General features: G+C 41.3%; 2 protein-coding genes across 4 annotated transcripts in view; one reads left to right on the plus strand and one right to left on the minus strand.

Moving 5' to 3' along the window:
* Positions 1-910: 910 nt before the first annotated feature.
* On the plus strand, positions 911-10,191 carry LOC309841581 (pre-mRNA-splicing factor SYF2-like). Its single transcript, XM_082684719.1, has 6 exons — positions 911-1,272; positions 4,107-4,232; positions 5,202-5,319; positions 5,409-5,499; positions 6,171-6,269; positions 6,772-10,191. Exons 1-6 carry the CDS (start codon positions 1,063-1,065, stop codon positions 6,935-6,937), a joined length of 810 nt encoding a protein of 269 aa, XP_082540845.1. The 5' UTR covers positions 911-1,062; the 3' UTR covers positions 6,938-10,191.
* Positions 10,192-12,510: 2,319 nt separating this feature from the next.
* The window catches only part of RSRP1 (arginine and serine rich protein 1), a 28,942-nt gene continuing 26,972 nt past the window's right edge, over positions 12,511-14,480 (minus strand). The window contains exons 6-7 of one of the 3 annotated variants that reach the window (XR_014299198.1): positions 13,583-14,406; positions 12,511-12,956 (exon numbers count right to left, since the gene is read on the minus strand). Coding sequence is in view for 2 of the 3 variants with exons in the window: in XM_082684703.1 (XP_082540829.1) it covers positions 12,837-12,956; positions 13,583-13,666 (204 nt within the window). In the remaining variant the exon portion in view is untranslated. The remainder of the gene's footprint in view (positions 12,957-13,582; positions 14,407-14,480) is intronic. The other 2 variants (XM_082684703.1, XM_082684704.1) reach the window with 2 other exon arrangements.

Here is a 14,480-nt window from a genome sequence, read left to right on the forward strand (position 1 = left end):
AACTGACTCTTCAGGGGGTGGAGATGAAGGCTTCCTTGAAGAAAGACATTTAAGACCTCAGGCAGGAAAGGGGCACATCTAATGCCAACTGGCAAAAGTCAGCAATTACTCATCATTTGCTATGGGCCAGGTACTAGTCACAGATACTTCACCCATATTACCTAATTTGTCCTCAAACTACTCTGTGACATGGGTATTGCTTTATTATTTCTTTTTCATAAATGATGAACCAGAGAATACACTAGTTAGTAAATAAATAAGAACAGGTCATTATTGAATGAGTAGACAGATGAAGAATGCCTTTCTTGCAGAATTTTCCGAAGTCAAAGCCTCAAATTAATCCAAGAAATCTTTCTGCATCACGAAGATGCTCGAGATCCCAAATAATCTCCAACTGGTTTATTCCTTCATCCATTCAAGAGTATGATATTAGTTCATACCCTGCACTAGGGATCGTTCGGGCCACAAGGCATCAGCTGTTGTCTTGGAGCTCACGCTATGCTGAGCAGGGCGACCATAAACTGAAGGTAGGATTAAAACAGGACGACGTGACGGTAACTGTGAATCTACTTTGTATTTAGTATTCAGAAATCTGAACTACAAGGCCGGTTGGTTGATGGGCACAACCTGTGCTTTGGGTTGCTTTCTCTCACATCTGGTGGTTTACTCCCTTTTCTCCCTCATCCTCCCCTTTACAGTCCAAATAGCGCTGACGCCAGTCCCTTTGGTTTTACCGCGCCGCCCAGGTGTGGCTACTCAAGGCCCCTCACTAGCCTGGCCCAATCGGATGCCGCCCAGGGCTGCGGCGGGCGGGGATTGGTTCCTCGTCTCCAGGGCGAAGCAGTAAAAGGCGGGCCTTTCCCCTGAAACCTGTAGCTGCCGGCAGCCGGAAGTGAGCAGGCGAGTCGGAAAAGTTATTTGTTGCCGCCGGAAGTCTGAGGGATAAAGCGCTGCCGGGTGATGGCAGCTGAGGAAGAGGCTGGGGAGGTGGGTGGCGGGCTTTGCCCAGGGCTTGGGGATAAAGGTGTCTGCGACTAGACGTTTGGCCCACACTTACAGGCGATGCCGGGGAGGGAGGCGCACGAACCGTGGGATCCGGCGGCAGTGAGGGGAATCGGCCCCGGCCGCCCCGCCTCTAGCCCGTCCTCTCCGCGGCAGGTGCCGGTGGGCAGCGCGGAGGAGGGGGAGCGGCCCCTCGCAGGGGTCGCGGTTCTGGCCGCCCAGAAGCGTGAACAGAGGCTGCGCAAGTTCCGGGAGCTGCACCTGAAGCGGGTGAGTAGCCCCCGAGGCATCCAAGACCTGTCACCTGAGCGGCCCGCGAGTGTTGGTGGAGGGACGAGCAAGTGACACGTCTGACACGCCTGACAGACGCGCGGTGCTGAAGAAAGATCTTTCCCGGTGGTTTCAACCCTGATGGCACACTGGAACCGCTCGAGAACTTTTTTAAAAATGCTCATGCTTAAGTCTCACTTCTAGAATGTCTCACTTAATCCGTTTCTGGATCCAGACACTGGTTTTGTCTGTTGTCACACAGCAAGTTGGCTACTCACTCATTCATCCCAAACGCCCTCCTCCACCCCCACTCCCCCACCTCCGAGCTCCTAGTGAGCCACAGCCAACCAGATAGCGTGGATACAGTGGCAGGTGTGGTAAGGCTCCTGCCTGCCTGGTTATGGAGGCAGGTCCATAACAGTAATTACTCCGCGAGTTGGTAATTGTGTGTTAAAGGGAGGAACAAAGTGCCTCGGAAGTTCAAAGAAGAAGAAGACCACTATAGACTAATGGGACAGCTAAGCTGCTTGAAAGATGAGTAGGATATTATCAGACAAGTAAAGGAAGTTGGAGGAAGAGGTTTCCAAGCAGTAAGGACAAGTGCAAAGGCAGAGTCCTCTTTAGGGTGGGAGGCCCGCAAGCAGTGGGAGACAGGATGTGTGTGAGGAGTGTAGTTATTTGTGTTTGCCCAGAAAAACTCAATTTAAAGACTCATCAGACACACATACTTAATTTGAAATACCGTGAAAAGGGTAGGCTGTGAAGTAAATATAATTCAAATATCAAGCTTTTGTAATTTTTTTTTTTAAGATTTTATTTATTTGACAGAGAGAGATCACAAGTAGGCAGAGAGGCAGGCAGAGAGAGGGAGGAGGAACCAGGCTCCCCTGCCTAGCAGAGAGCCCCATGCAGGACTTGATCCCAGGACCCTGAGATCATGATCTGAGCTGAAGGCAGAGGCTACCTGAGCCACCCAGGTAGCCCAAGCTTTTGTAATCTTTAATGGATCACTGGTTCTAAGTGATCAGTTACTGCAAACATCACAAAAAGGGAGAAAACCAGAGATTATGTGTTTCCTGATAGAAGTATATAACACTGGCTTCATATAAGTAGACTTTTTAAATAATACCTGAACTGAATGGAACCACTAGATCTAAAGACCAATTTACAAGAAATAGAGGGGTCAACGGAGCCTGTTAAAGGAAATCATAGGGAGGTAGCTAGCACTTTGGGAAATGGGACAGTCAGCCTGATCATTTTCACAGTCCTCGAAAGAGCAGGGGGTAAAAAAGATGGAGAAGGAGACTACAGATTAAATAAACCTTAAGAGATGTATTGACTAGTCGCAATATATAGACTTGTCTGAATTCAAACTGTAAAAATAATGAACCCTTGAGACCATCAGGAAAATGTGAACATTATAGGATGAGAATTCATTATTTTGGGAGTGTGATGGTGGTATTGTTAGAGAGATCAAAAGGGTGCCTGGCTGGCTCAGTCAGTGAAGCATGCAACTCTTGATCTCAGGGTTGCGATCAAGCCCCACATTGGGTGTAGAGATTATTTAAAAATAAAATCCTTTTTAAAAATGAGATATTAAAATATACATAGATTGGGGAAGAAATAGGCAGAAATCAGGAAATTTGGTCTTGGCCTAACTCTGCCACTAATTCTGTAAATCTAAAAACTTTCTCAATTTCATAAACATTAGATTGGAGTCTCCCATCACCTTCACAGCTTATACATGTGACCACCTGCCCGCTTGCTCAGTGTTTATCTTTAAGTTGCTATTTAAATGTAATATTACTCTTTAAGATGGGAATTTTACATTTTTATGTCTTTAATCTATAGGTTCTCTTTTCATCTTTTCTGTTTCTGGGTTGTTGTTTTTTTGTTTTTTGTTTTTTTTTTTAGTTTTTGTGTTTTATTTTTATTTTGGGTTTTTATTTGGGAGGTCATCTTGTTTCATTTGTTTGGAAAAAAAAGACTGTTGTTTTTCTGTAGCTTCCCACTGTCTGGGTTTTGTGGGTTACATTCTGATGGAGTCTCCTACCCTGTTTGTTTTTAAGAGGAGGTGTTAGGAAAGGTGTTTTCAGACGCTTTAAACCCATTAGTTGATGAGAATTTGTCTTGGACCCAATTCGAATTAAAAGAGACATGGAGGGGCGCCTGGGTGGCTCAGTGGGTTAAGCCTCTGCCTTCAGCTCAGGTCATGATCCCGGAGTCCTGGGATCGAGCCCCACATCGGGCTCTCTGCTCGGCGGGGAGCCTGCTTCCTCCTTTCTCTCTGCCTGCTTGTGATCTCTCTCTCTGTCAAATAAATAAATAAAATTAAAAATATATATATATTAAAAAAAATAAAGAGAGAGACATGAAAATGGAATCACCTTCTTAGTATGTGACTTGGTGTCATTCACTAGCATCTAAAATCCTCTCAAGTCCCTCCCTATAGTAGAACTCACACCGTGGGAAACCCTGTTTCAATCCAATCCTAAAAGACTTGCTTACATCACACAGCCAGAGAGTAGCCAAGTCCGTATATCCCTCAGGCCTTCTTACTTCCAAACTGTAGCTCTATGCATCCCTACCACCTGGTTCCTTGAAAGTAGTAAAAGGATATTTAAAGATATAGGAATAGGTGTTGACTTCCTCATCTCCCCCTCCATAAATTCCCCCAACACAAATACACATGTAAAATTCTCTAGTGGCTCTCCTCCATTCAGGATAAAATGCAAAGGTCTGCTTTGGATGCCTGCCATACAAGAAGACAGGTAATGTCTATTTAGATTTGTTTCCATACTTGTGCTGTCAAACTTTGTGTGTTTTGGTGGTAGAATGAAGCTCGAAAGTTAAACCACCAGGAAGTTGTGGAGGAAGATAAAAGACTTAAATTACCTGCAAACTGGGAGGCTAAAAAAGCTCGTCTGGAATGGGAGCTGCAGGAAGAAGAAAAGAAAAAAGTAAGTACAAGTCCACCATCCTCACAGTCTGTGGATTGTAGGACCCTCCTGTGTTTCATCCAGGCAACATGTGGCACAGTGGGTGAGCCCTCCGGGTCTGGTCTCAGCTGCATTGAGACAGTTGTGAGAATAAAATGTGTAAAACACTTAACAGCAGTGCCTGGCACATACAGTGGAATGAGCAATGGCTGTCAGAGTAAGAGCCAAAGCTGCAGTAACAGAAAGTCCAACAATAAGAAGCTATAGGGGTGCCTGGATGGCTCAGTCATTAAGTGTCTGCCTTCATCTCAGGCCATGATCCCAGGACAAGCCCCACGTCCGGCTCCGCTTAGCAGACCTGCTTCTCCCTCTCCCTGCTGCTCTCCCTGCTTGTACTGTCTCTGTCAAATAAATCTTTAAAGAAAATGAAACTATAAAGCTCATGAGTCTCCCATGTATTAGCTCCCCTTTGAGCAGCCCAAGTCACCTGGCCTGATTGAACTGCAGGGGAGGCTGGGAAATGGGGAGCCATGAGCTGGGGAAGGAGGGGAGAAAGGATTTTAATGGACACCTAATGTGTCCACCGCGGCTGTTTTTGGTGTCAGTGCTACAGAGAGTTTTTTTGTCTTTTTTTTAATAAGAAATGAAGCTCTGGTGATTTTTTTTTTTTCCTAAGATTTTATTTATTTGAGAAAGGGAGAGAGAGAGAGCACAAGCAGGGGGAGGGGCAGAGGGAAATACAGACTTCCTGATGAGCAGGGAACCTGATGTGGGGCTTGATCCCCGGGCTCTGGATCATGACCAGACACCCATCCGAGCCACCCAGGTGACCCTAGATGTATTATGTCTTACAGATCACAGAAAATTACACAGTTTTCAAGCTAATCAACTTAAACAGTTTTGATAAGTCATTAGGCTTCTCTTAATTTTAAAGGGGTTGAAGAATGATCTAAGGGAGTAAAACTAATGATTTTTTTCCCCTCTTTTTAGGAATGTGCGGCAAGAGGGGAGGACTATGAGAAAGTGAAGCTGCTGGAGATCAGTGCAGAAGATGCAGAAAGATGGGAGAGGAAGAAGAGGAGGAAAAACCCCGACCTGGGGTTCTCAGGTAAAACTGGCTTTTACTTTATTGAATGGGCCTCTTAATAATAGGTTAATAATGCCCCAACACCTGAAAAATCTGGATTCTCCTTTTAGATTATGCTGCCGCCCAGTTACGCCAGTATCATCGGCTGACCAAGCAGATCAAACCTAACATGGAAACTTATGAAAGACTGAGAGAAAAACAGTAAGTGATTTAATGGTATATTCTTAGTATGTTACCTGGAAGGACTTGAATTTAAGAGCGCTGATTCTGGAGCTTTACTTCCTGGCCTTGGGTTCTGGCTCCACCACTTATCAGATGTGTCACACAATTTTCCTCCGTTTCCTCATCTGTATACACAGAGTAACAGTGCTCACCTCAAGGGTGTGGGGAGTGTTAAATGAATTAATTCGTACAGTGTACGTACTGTTTGGCACATAGCATTGTATGCAGTATCGTCTTCATGGTTACAGCTGCTCCTACTCTGTCCCTTACCTGTGGAGGTAACTACTTTGCCCAGGAGCGGTAAGCAGTGCTAAGCTGCACTTGCTCCTTCCCTAAGACCAGTAGTGTGCTTAAGATCACAACTGTTTTGATAGGGAGAGTGTAGCAGAGAGCGCTCTAAATTGTTCAGAGCACACAGTTCAAGCTCTCTCTGTGCAGCTTGTTAGGTGAGTCCATAAGCCTCTGGTCCTCAGCTGGTCCCTCACGTGGGCACTAGAGTAGGTGATTTCTTCAGTACCTTTTTCAGGTCTGATTTCTCTTCTTTGTAATCAAATATGATCCCCGAGGTTTCCACTTTTGGCCACTAAACACTGTCCAGTTCTGATGGTAGAGAATTTTCATGGTGTTATTTTCACCTTGCTCTTTCTCAGTGGAGAGGAGTTCTACCCAACATCCAACAGTCTTCTTCATGGAACCCATGTGCCCTCCACAGAGGAAATTGATAGGATGGTCATAGACTTGGAAAAGCAGTAAGTACTATCATGCAACCTTAAGTTTTAGTACTGACTAATGCTTCATGACAAAATTAACTTTGTGGTCTTCACGTGTAGCAAAGGGTAGAAATTAAGGAACACCTGGATTACTAGTTTGAGGAGTGTCCCATCACTGTTATTTGTACATTTGTGTTTTGAATAGGGTAATTATTAGGCAGAGCCAGTAGTGTATAAATTCTCTCAAAGTAATTTGTCACTGACCTTGTATTTCAACATGAACTTGTGTTCCTAAGACTAGATTATCTGACAGTACTGCTAACTTATAAATTTAGTGAAGTTCAGTAAACCTATTTCTTCATAGAATTTTTCCCTAAAGATATTGCTTTCAGTCTTAAGACCAAAAAAGAAAGCAGCTTGGAATTCTGTATATCTGTTTCCATTACTGATTTTATCTTAGTTAATTATTTGGGCATGTTTTATTAAGATCAAAAAAAGAAGGCAATTTTGAATATTGTCAGTTTTCTTTTCTTTCTTCCAGAATTGAAAAACGAGACAAGTATAGCCGGAGACGTCCTTATAATGATGATGCAGACATCGACTACATTAATGAAAGGAATGCCAAATTCAACAAGAAAGCAGAAAGGTTCTATGGGAAATATACAGCTGAAATTAAACAGAATTTAGAGAGGGGAACAGCAGTCTAATCTCCTTTGGGAACTCTTTTGACTGCCAAATTCTAACAGTAAACCAGGACTATTACCTTTCCTTTTATAACTTGTTAAGTGTTCTATGACTATGTATTTTCATGCTTATATATTTATTATTCACTCATTTCAGAGACAAAATCTTATGTATTTTTGTTCAGTGTGTGCACTTCATGTGTGTACCCTAGTGGGCTTAACACTACTAGCTACAAACATATGTCATCATCCTTACATTTGTCATGGGTTTTTTTTTTTAAAGATTTTATTTATTTGTCAGAGAGAGTGAGCACAGGCAGACAGAGTGGCAGGCAGAGGCAAAGGGAGAAGCAGGCTCCCCGCTGAGCAAGGAGCCCGATGTGGGACTCAACCCCAGGACACTGGGATCATGACCTGAGCTGAAGGCAGCTGTGTAACCAACTGAGCTACCCAGGTGTCATGTTTGCCTTGAACTAGAGTTGAACTTGGGAGCTTCAGAGATAGAATGCTAAACTGGGACTAATTTTTCTTGTATGCTATGGTGGGTGGAGAGAGGAAGGGGTTAGTGGCTACTGGAAATTCCCCCTGGCCCTCCCTCTCCATAAGTAGTCACAATTAACAGGTGCTAGCCTATCCCATGCTGTAGCCCAGGGCCCAGGTACATTTATGGGGCTGGTACAGAAAGTAGGAAAACTGATCCTCTAATGACATTTTGTATATACACCATTTTTAAAAGCAAATTTCCCTCGGAAGAAAGTAAATTAAAACATTTGGTCAAAGTATTATTAAAACTTACAGAATACAAACTTTAAAAAAAAAAAAACCTAATTGAAATTTTAACCTCATTTCAACTGTAACTGAAAAATGAGGGCATGTAGTTTGAATAGTAGTTATGGGAAATATAGGGCAAAAACCTGAAAGTCAGGAGTATCCCATAAAAGTAAAGGTTATTTGTGCCATTTTATATGAAAAGAGTAGGACTGGTATCCGTTAAGTTGGGCACACCAGTAGCTCTGATTTTGTGAATGACAGACGGATTAAGATGGTAATGTGCTATTAATGATTCAATATACTATGAACAAGGAAACTTTTAATGTTGTACATTCACATGCAGAATGAGGTAGAGCTATACATACTAACATGAAAAGATGCTCATACCCAAGCAGTTTGTGTGAGGCATTAAAAAAAATCCAGCATGTACTTCATACTATGATTGCCTCTGTGGAATGGAAACAGAAGCAGTAATTTTAGTTAGACTTCCTTTTAGGGTTTTTTTTTTTTTTTTAAGATTTTATTTATCTATTTGACAGACAGAGATCACAGTAAGCAGAGAAGCAGGCAGAGAGAGAGGAGGAAGCAGACTACCCGCTGAGCAGAGAGCCAGATGTGGGGCTCGATCCCAGGACCCTGGATCATGACCTGAGCTGAAGGCAGAGGCTTTAACCCACTGAGCCACCCAGGTGCCTCTAGACTTCCTTTTAAAAATAATTCAAGGGCAGGCCCCTAAGGGGCCCAGTCTGTTAAGCATCTGCCTTCACCGGAGGTCATGATCCCAGGGTCCTGGACTGAGCCCAGCATCAGGTTCCTCGCTCAGTCAGAGCCTGCCTCTCCCCTTGCTTGCACACACACTCTCGCTGACAAAATCTTTAAAAAGAACAAATGTGTAACTCCCTTAAAAATAATTCAAGGGACACCAGGAAATTAGGCATCTGCCTTGGGCTCAGGTCATGATCCTAGGCTCCTGGAATCGAGTGCCATGTCGGGCTCGTTGTCGCTACTCAGCAAAGAGCCTGCTTCTTTCTCTGCCTGTTGCCCCCTGCTTGTGCTCTGACAAATAAAAACCTTAAAAAAATAATTGAAGACAGGGAGCCTGAGTGGCACAGTTGGTTAAGTGTTCCGCTCTTGGTTTCAGCTCAGGTTATCTCAGGGTCCTGGGATTGAGTCCCACATCAGCCTCCCTGCTTAAGATTCTCTCTCTTCCCCTCAGCCCCTTCTGCTAGTGCTGTCTCCAAAATAAATGTTTTAAAAAAAAAAAATTTCAGGGGTGCCTGGGTGGCTAAGTGGGTTAAAGCCTCTGCCTTCAGCTCAGGTCCTGATCCCAGGGTCCTGGGATCGAGCCCCATGTCGTGCTCTCTGCTCATTGGGGAGCCTGCTTCCTCCTCTCCTCCTGCCTCTCTGCCTACTTGTGATCTGTCAAATAAATAAAATCTTAAAAAAAAAAAAAAAAGAAACGAAACAAACTAATAATCTGTTAATTACTTGGCGCTCCAGTATTTCCCAAGAAGACATGTAATGGAAAAAGAGAAGGGTAAGTTTATTAAGGATAGGTTCCATAGAGATCCTAAAATCCAGATTTAAAGGAAAAATAGGCATACCTGGCTGGCTCAGTTGGTTAAAGGTCTGCCTTTGGCTCAGGTTGTCATTTTGGGGTCCTGGGATTGAGCTTTGCATCAGGCTCCCAGTGGGGAAGAAGTCTGCTTTTCCCTCCGCCTCTACCTGTTAACGCCTGGCTCGTGCTCTCAAATCAATAAAATTGTTCAAAAAACAAACAGATTTCTCCAGAGGAGAAAAACACTCCCCAAAAAGCCACTGCTGCTTCAACTGTCCGTCTGATTTGAGGATTACTCTGAAGTTGACTAAGTGGATGGTCAAATACGCAGTATTTTAATAAGCTCAGTATAGGAAAGGTTCATTTTGAAGAGCTGGAGAGTAGGCACTGGAAAAAAACTCAGGAAACTCATTTCCATTAAGTAGCTGGTAGCAGTTAAAGGCAGCATGGGGGAAATTGCCAGAGAGCTTGTAGAGAGCAGCAGGCCAAGGATACAATCCTAACAGTGGGCAAAGGACAAAGAGCCAGTGTAGAAAGTGGGGGAGGTCAAAGGAAATAAATGCATTAAGTCCCTGAGTCAAAGAAAATTTTGAAGGACTCTCTAGAGAGTGGAAAGCACTCATTAAGACCAAGTTTTATTTTACTAGATAAGCATATTAGAGGTTTTCAGCAAAGAAAATGAAAGGACAGCATGCTATGGTGAGTTAAATGTGGTTCCTCTAGTTCACACTTTAAGAAAAAAAGCAAAGGGTTTAATACCTGAACCAATTTAGATGTGCTTTCCAAAATGGTGGCCACCGTAGGACTTGGAAAGTGCTAGAACAGGTGCTTTAAGTGTAAGATATACACTCATCACAATACCTAGTACAAAAAAAGTTAAAATGCCACTATTCTTTTGAGCTGACACTTTAGATATACTAGAATAAAAAAAAACTTTTTAATTCTTTTACCTTTTTCACTGTGGTTCCCTCATTTTCTCCAGACAGCACTGAGATCTAGTCTTTTGGTACACTTTCTCACCTTCAGCACCACCTTGCTATACGGTCCACAACTTAGCATCATGGTATCACACCTGGGCAACTACTTACGTAGTGCCAGTCTGGGTATACACACACAGTACGTTTATCTTCTATGTTACAAAGCCCAGGACTGACTGACTACCACCGACAAGTGAACTTAATTAAACAAGGAGGCCGTTAGTACTTGATGGAGCAATTATGGGGGTAAAAAAAAGATGTTATGTTTAAACCATACTCTTTTCAGGACACTAGATAAAACGATCCAACAGACTAAGAAATGAAATAGTGAAGCCTCAAGTGTGCTAGTAAACTGAAAGAGAAACTAATGGTGAAGAATGTTGAAGAGAAAAATCACTGTGAAGTATCAGAAACAGTAATAAGCCAGACCCTTCGGATATGATGGAGTTGGGTTAGAAGAGAGGACTTGTCCAGTCACTTAGCTGTTAATAAGGGCTAATATTCAAATACAGGTCATAATCAGAGAAAATGCTATTACCAGCAAAATGAAGGTGAAAAGGGCACCTGGGTGGCTCAGTGGGTTAAAGCCTCTGCCTTTGGCTCAGGTCATGATCCCAGGATCCCAGGATCCTGGAATCAAAGAGCCCCACATCAGGCTCTCTGCTCAGCAGGGAGCCTGCTTCCCTTCCTCTCTCAGCCCCCAACTCTGCCTTTAAAAAAAAAAAAAAGGTGGAAAAGATTAACACTTCATTCTTTTCCAAAGTTTCCCTCACAAGGAAATCCTCTGCAACTTTGCTAAGAATACTAAATATACTAACAAAGTGTTCCTATTAGCCTCATTTTCAGTTACAACTCAAATCCTCACCTTTTACTGGATTTGGCTGCAATCACGCCAGCCTGCCAATGTAATGTTCTCAAGTCTTCTTAGAAAAAAAATGAACCGGGGCGCCTGGGTGGCTCAGTGGGTTAAGCCGCTGCCTTCGGCTCAGGTCATGATCTCAGAGTCCTGGGATCGAGTCCCGCATCGGGCTCTCTGCTCAGCAGAGAGCCTGCTTTCCTCTCTCTGCCTGCCTCTCCATCTACTTGTGATTTCTCTGTCAAATAAATAAATAAAATCTTTAAAAAAGAAAAAAAGAAAAAAAATGAACCTACTGCATAAACTTTCGTACTCCCTTAGGAGCATGTCCTCCTCCTGGTTAACTACTGTTAACCTAGATGTAAAATGGACATGTTCACCCAGAGCAGCAAACCTTACAGGAATTTCCCATTCATTGTCCTTTTGAGTTTTTCATAAGGTCAAATTTTATTAGAGCAGCTCTCTCCCATACGTTTTAGGACAGAAATATTCTATTATCCATACTTTCCAATAACACAGCCACTAGCCTTAACACTTCAGAAGTGGCTAGCATGACTGAGAAACTGAATGTAATCAGTGGCTAGGTTACTGCAAAGTACAGGTAAAATATTTGATAGTACAGCTTTAGTTAACAACAAATTAAGTCCCACTTGAGAACCTTTGTTACTGTCCCTTCTATTTTAAGAATTCATGACTTCTACCTACTCATCTATTCAAATTATTTTTGAGATGTTGTCTCTTAAAATTCTGCTTTTCCTGTTCTCTACCGTATCATCCCTATTAAAAATCCATTTATTTCCTAAATTTAAAAGACCACCCAAATTGATGGCAAAATAGAAAAAAAAATACTTCAAAAAAAAAAAAAAAACCGTAATAAAGAAATGCAGCTAAACATCACAAATTTTGGAATTCAAGGAGGCATTCCATTTCTACCTCTTTGGCTGAGTTTCCTACCCTGAAGCTAGTAGTTTAAGTCGTCTAGGACAACACTATGCCAGAATTCCATAAACTTTAGGCATAACTTCTGAAATTTAAATGAAGACCCACATAACTGGGGATATTAAGATTCAGCTCTGGGGTGGAGACTTTGAGATTTAGCATTTCTCAGACTCCAGAATCAGTGAACCCTATTGCCATCACTCCATGGATCTAGATTTGGGATTAGCAAAGTTTTAAACAAGAAACACTTTATGCTTCTTTAAAATAAAGATTCATGGGATGCCTGGGTGGCTCAGTTGGTTAAGCGGCTGCCTTCGGCTCAGGTCATGAACCCGGAGCCCGATGTGGGCTTCTCCCTCTGCCTCTGCCTGCCTCTCTGTCTGCCTGTGCTCACTCGCTCTCTCTATCCCTGACAAATAAATAAATAAAATCTTTTAAAAAAATAAAAATAAAGATTCATAATGTAATATATACATATATAATAAAGTGACACAAATTTAAAAAATAAAAAATTTATTAACAAATATAAACATATCAATTACTGTTCTTACAAATTTTGCTCTTACATAACTGGTATTATACAAAACATTTACAAGTATATGTACAAGACTCCCACCTGTATGAATCATCTGGTCCGTGTGTGTTTTCTCTTATCTATAAGAAATCTAAAATGTTAATATTTAATTATAAAGGATTTATGTATTTCTGTGTCATTGTAATCCAACAATTACCACTAAATGACTCCCAGAGATGGAATAATGCTAGAACACACACTTGCAATAAAGTGCATTTCAGCCAACCTTATACATTAGTTTTCTTTTTTTAGACAGGTAACCACAATCCATATGGACTTTTCTTCTTATCTATTTTGGGGGATCCTGAAGAGGTCTCTTCAGCAGTAGCTTTAGCGGATTTCTGAAGCATTGGCTTTGCTACAGAATTCTGTAATAGAAGAAATTCTTAAGTCAGCTATACAAACACATTGTATCCAAAATACTTGTTCACAAAATACACTAAGCAATCCCATTAAAAACTTAAACTTGAGACACCAACCACAGAATGGAATGTGGTTGGACAGAATGGACCCCACATGATCAACTGTTAAGCCTACTTTAAATACTAGGAAAAAAAAAACCAAGATCTATATGCAAAGTAGATTGCAAAATAATGCACTGACAGAGTTTTCAGTTTTGTTTAAGCACTTAGAGGATTTTAAAATATTTGATTACAGGATTTTCTGAAATGTGGTTTTAAAATAGTTCACCAAGTACAGAAGAAATATGTAAAAATAAATACTGGTATCAAAAATGTATCATATAATAGAATTGGCTTTTTCTATTATATATGGTACATTTTTGTACCATATATAAAAGAAAAAGCCAATATACCAGTCACTTCTAAAAATGGTAAAAAAAAATCATGAAAGGTTTATTCTATCTAAAGTGGCTTAGTAGACCCGAATTAAAACCACAAAAACAATGAGTATTCCAACAAAAATAAAAGCCCACATAATAGAATTGTATCCCTTAAGTCCAATTTTTGAGTAGTCAATGCCCAGATATACTCACATTAGAGCTAAAAGCTATGCTTTTTTGCTGAGAAGTCTTTTCACTGGGATTTTTAGTTCCATCTTCTCCTAGTTTTCCGGACAGCTAAACAAGTAAGAGAAAAAATACTTTAAAAACAAAACTGATTCAATAATCAGCTTAAGGCACTCTTCCCTAACAGTATTATATTCCCCTGATGCAAATCCAGTTAACTCTGAAAGTAAAGTCATAGCAGAAAATACTTAGGTCCAAAGAACTAATAAGGCATTTGCCAGCTGGAAACCTAATCTGAAGAAGCAACTGGACTAAGACCTTGTTTATTACTAAATACTTAAGCAAACCCACATCTGGGTTTGAATGGTAGATTCATCTAGAGAACGACTTTCCGATCTTAACGGATTCTATCAAACTTCTAACTACCTTAAACCTTGAAGGCTATGAATTTTATATTTTCTACTTCATGTAATTAAGACCACACAGTGCAATTTACCAATGCACATCCTGCACATTTCTGGAGAATTATAATAAACTTATCTGCAAGTGAAGCAGGCCTCTTCTTCTGTAATCTTTCAAAACATCTGGAATATATTGCATATATTATGAAAGGGACGTCTGTATCACAGATGCCCCACATTACAAACGGTTTTTTAAAAAGCTGTCTTTAGGGTCTTATTAAAATAGTACCTATCCCGACATCTAGCATGCACATGGATCTAACAACAAAAAACTAAACTTTCAGTGTGTGAACGTAAACTTCAAATTAGTTAAACCTCTGATGCTTTTGCCCACTTATCAATTACCAACAGATTTTCTTCATCATTGTCTGGAGACCACATTCATGATTTCTATAAGACAGAAATAAAGCAGATAAACTATACTGTATGTTAAATACAGAATTTGTGGGAACATAATGTTGCAA

The sequence above is a fragment of the Mustela nivalis genome, assembly GCF_964662115.1.
Source record: "Mustela nivalis genome assembly, chromosome: 10".
Lineage (NCBI taxonomy): Eukaryota > Metazoa > Chordata > Mammalia > Carnivora > Mustelidae > Mustela > Mustela nivalis.

Excerpts from the sequence above, each read along its gene's own strand:
- LOC309841581 (XM_082684719.1), top strand. The coding sequence starts at position 1,063 with ATGCCGGGGAGGGAGGCGCACGAACCGTGGGATCCGGCGGCAGTGAGG. Across the intron at positions 4,233-5,201 it reads AGGAAGAAGAAAAGAAAAAA|GAATGTGCGGCAAGAGGGGA; the intron begins GTAAGTACAAGT and ends CCCTCTTTTTAG. Across the intron at positions 5,500-6,170 it reads GAAAGACTGAGAGAAAAACA|TGGAGAGGAGTTCTACCCAA; the intron begins GTAAGTGATTTA and ends GCTCTTTCTCAG.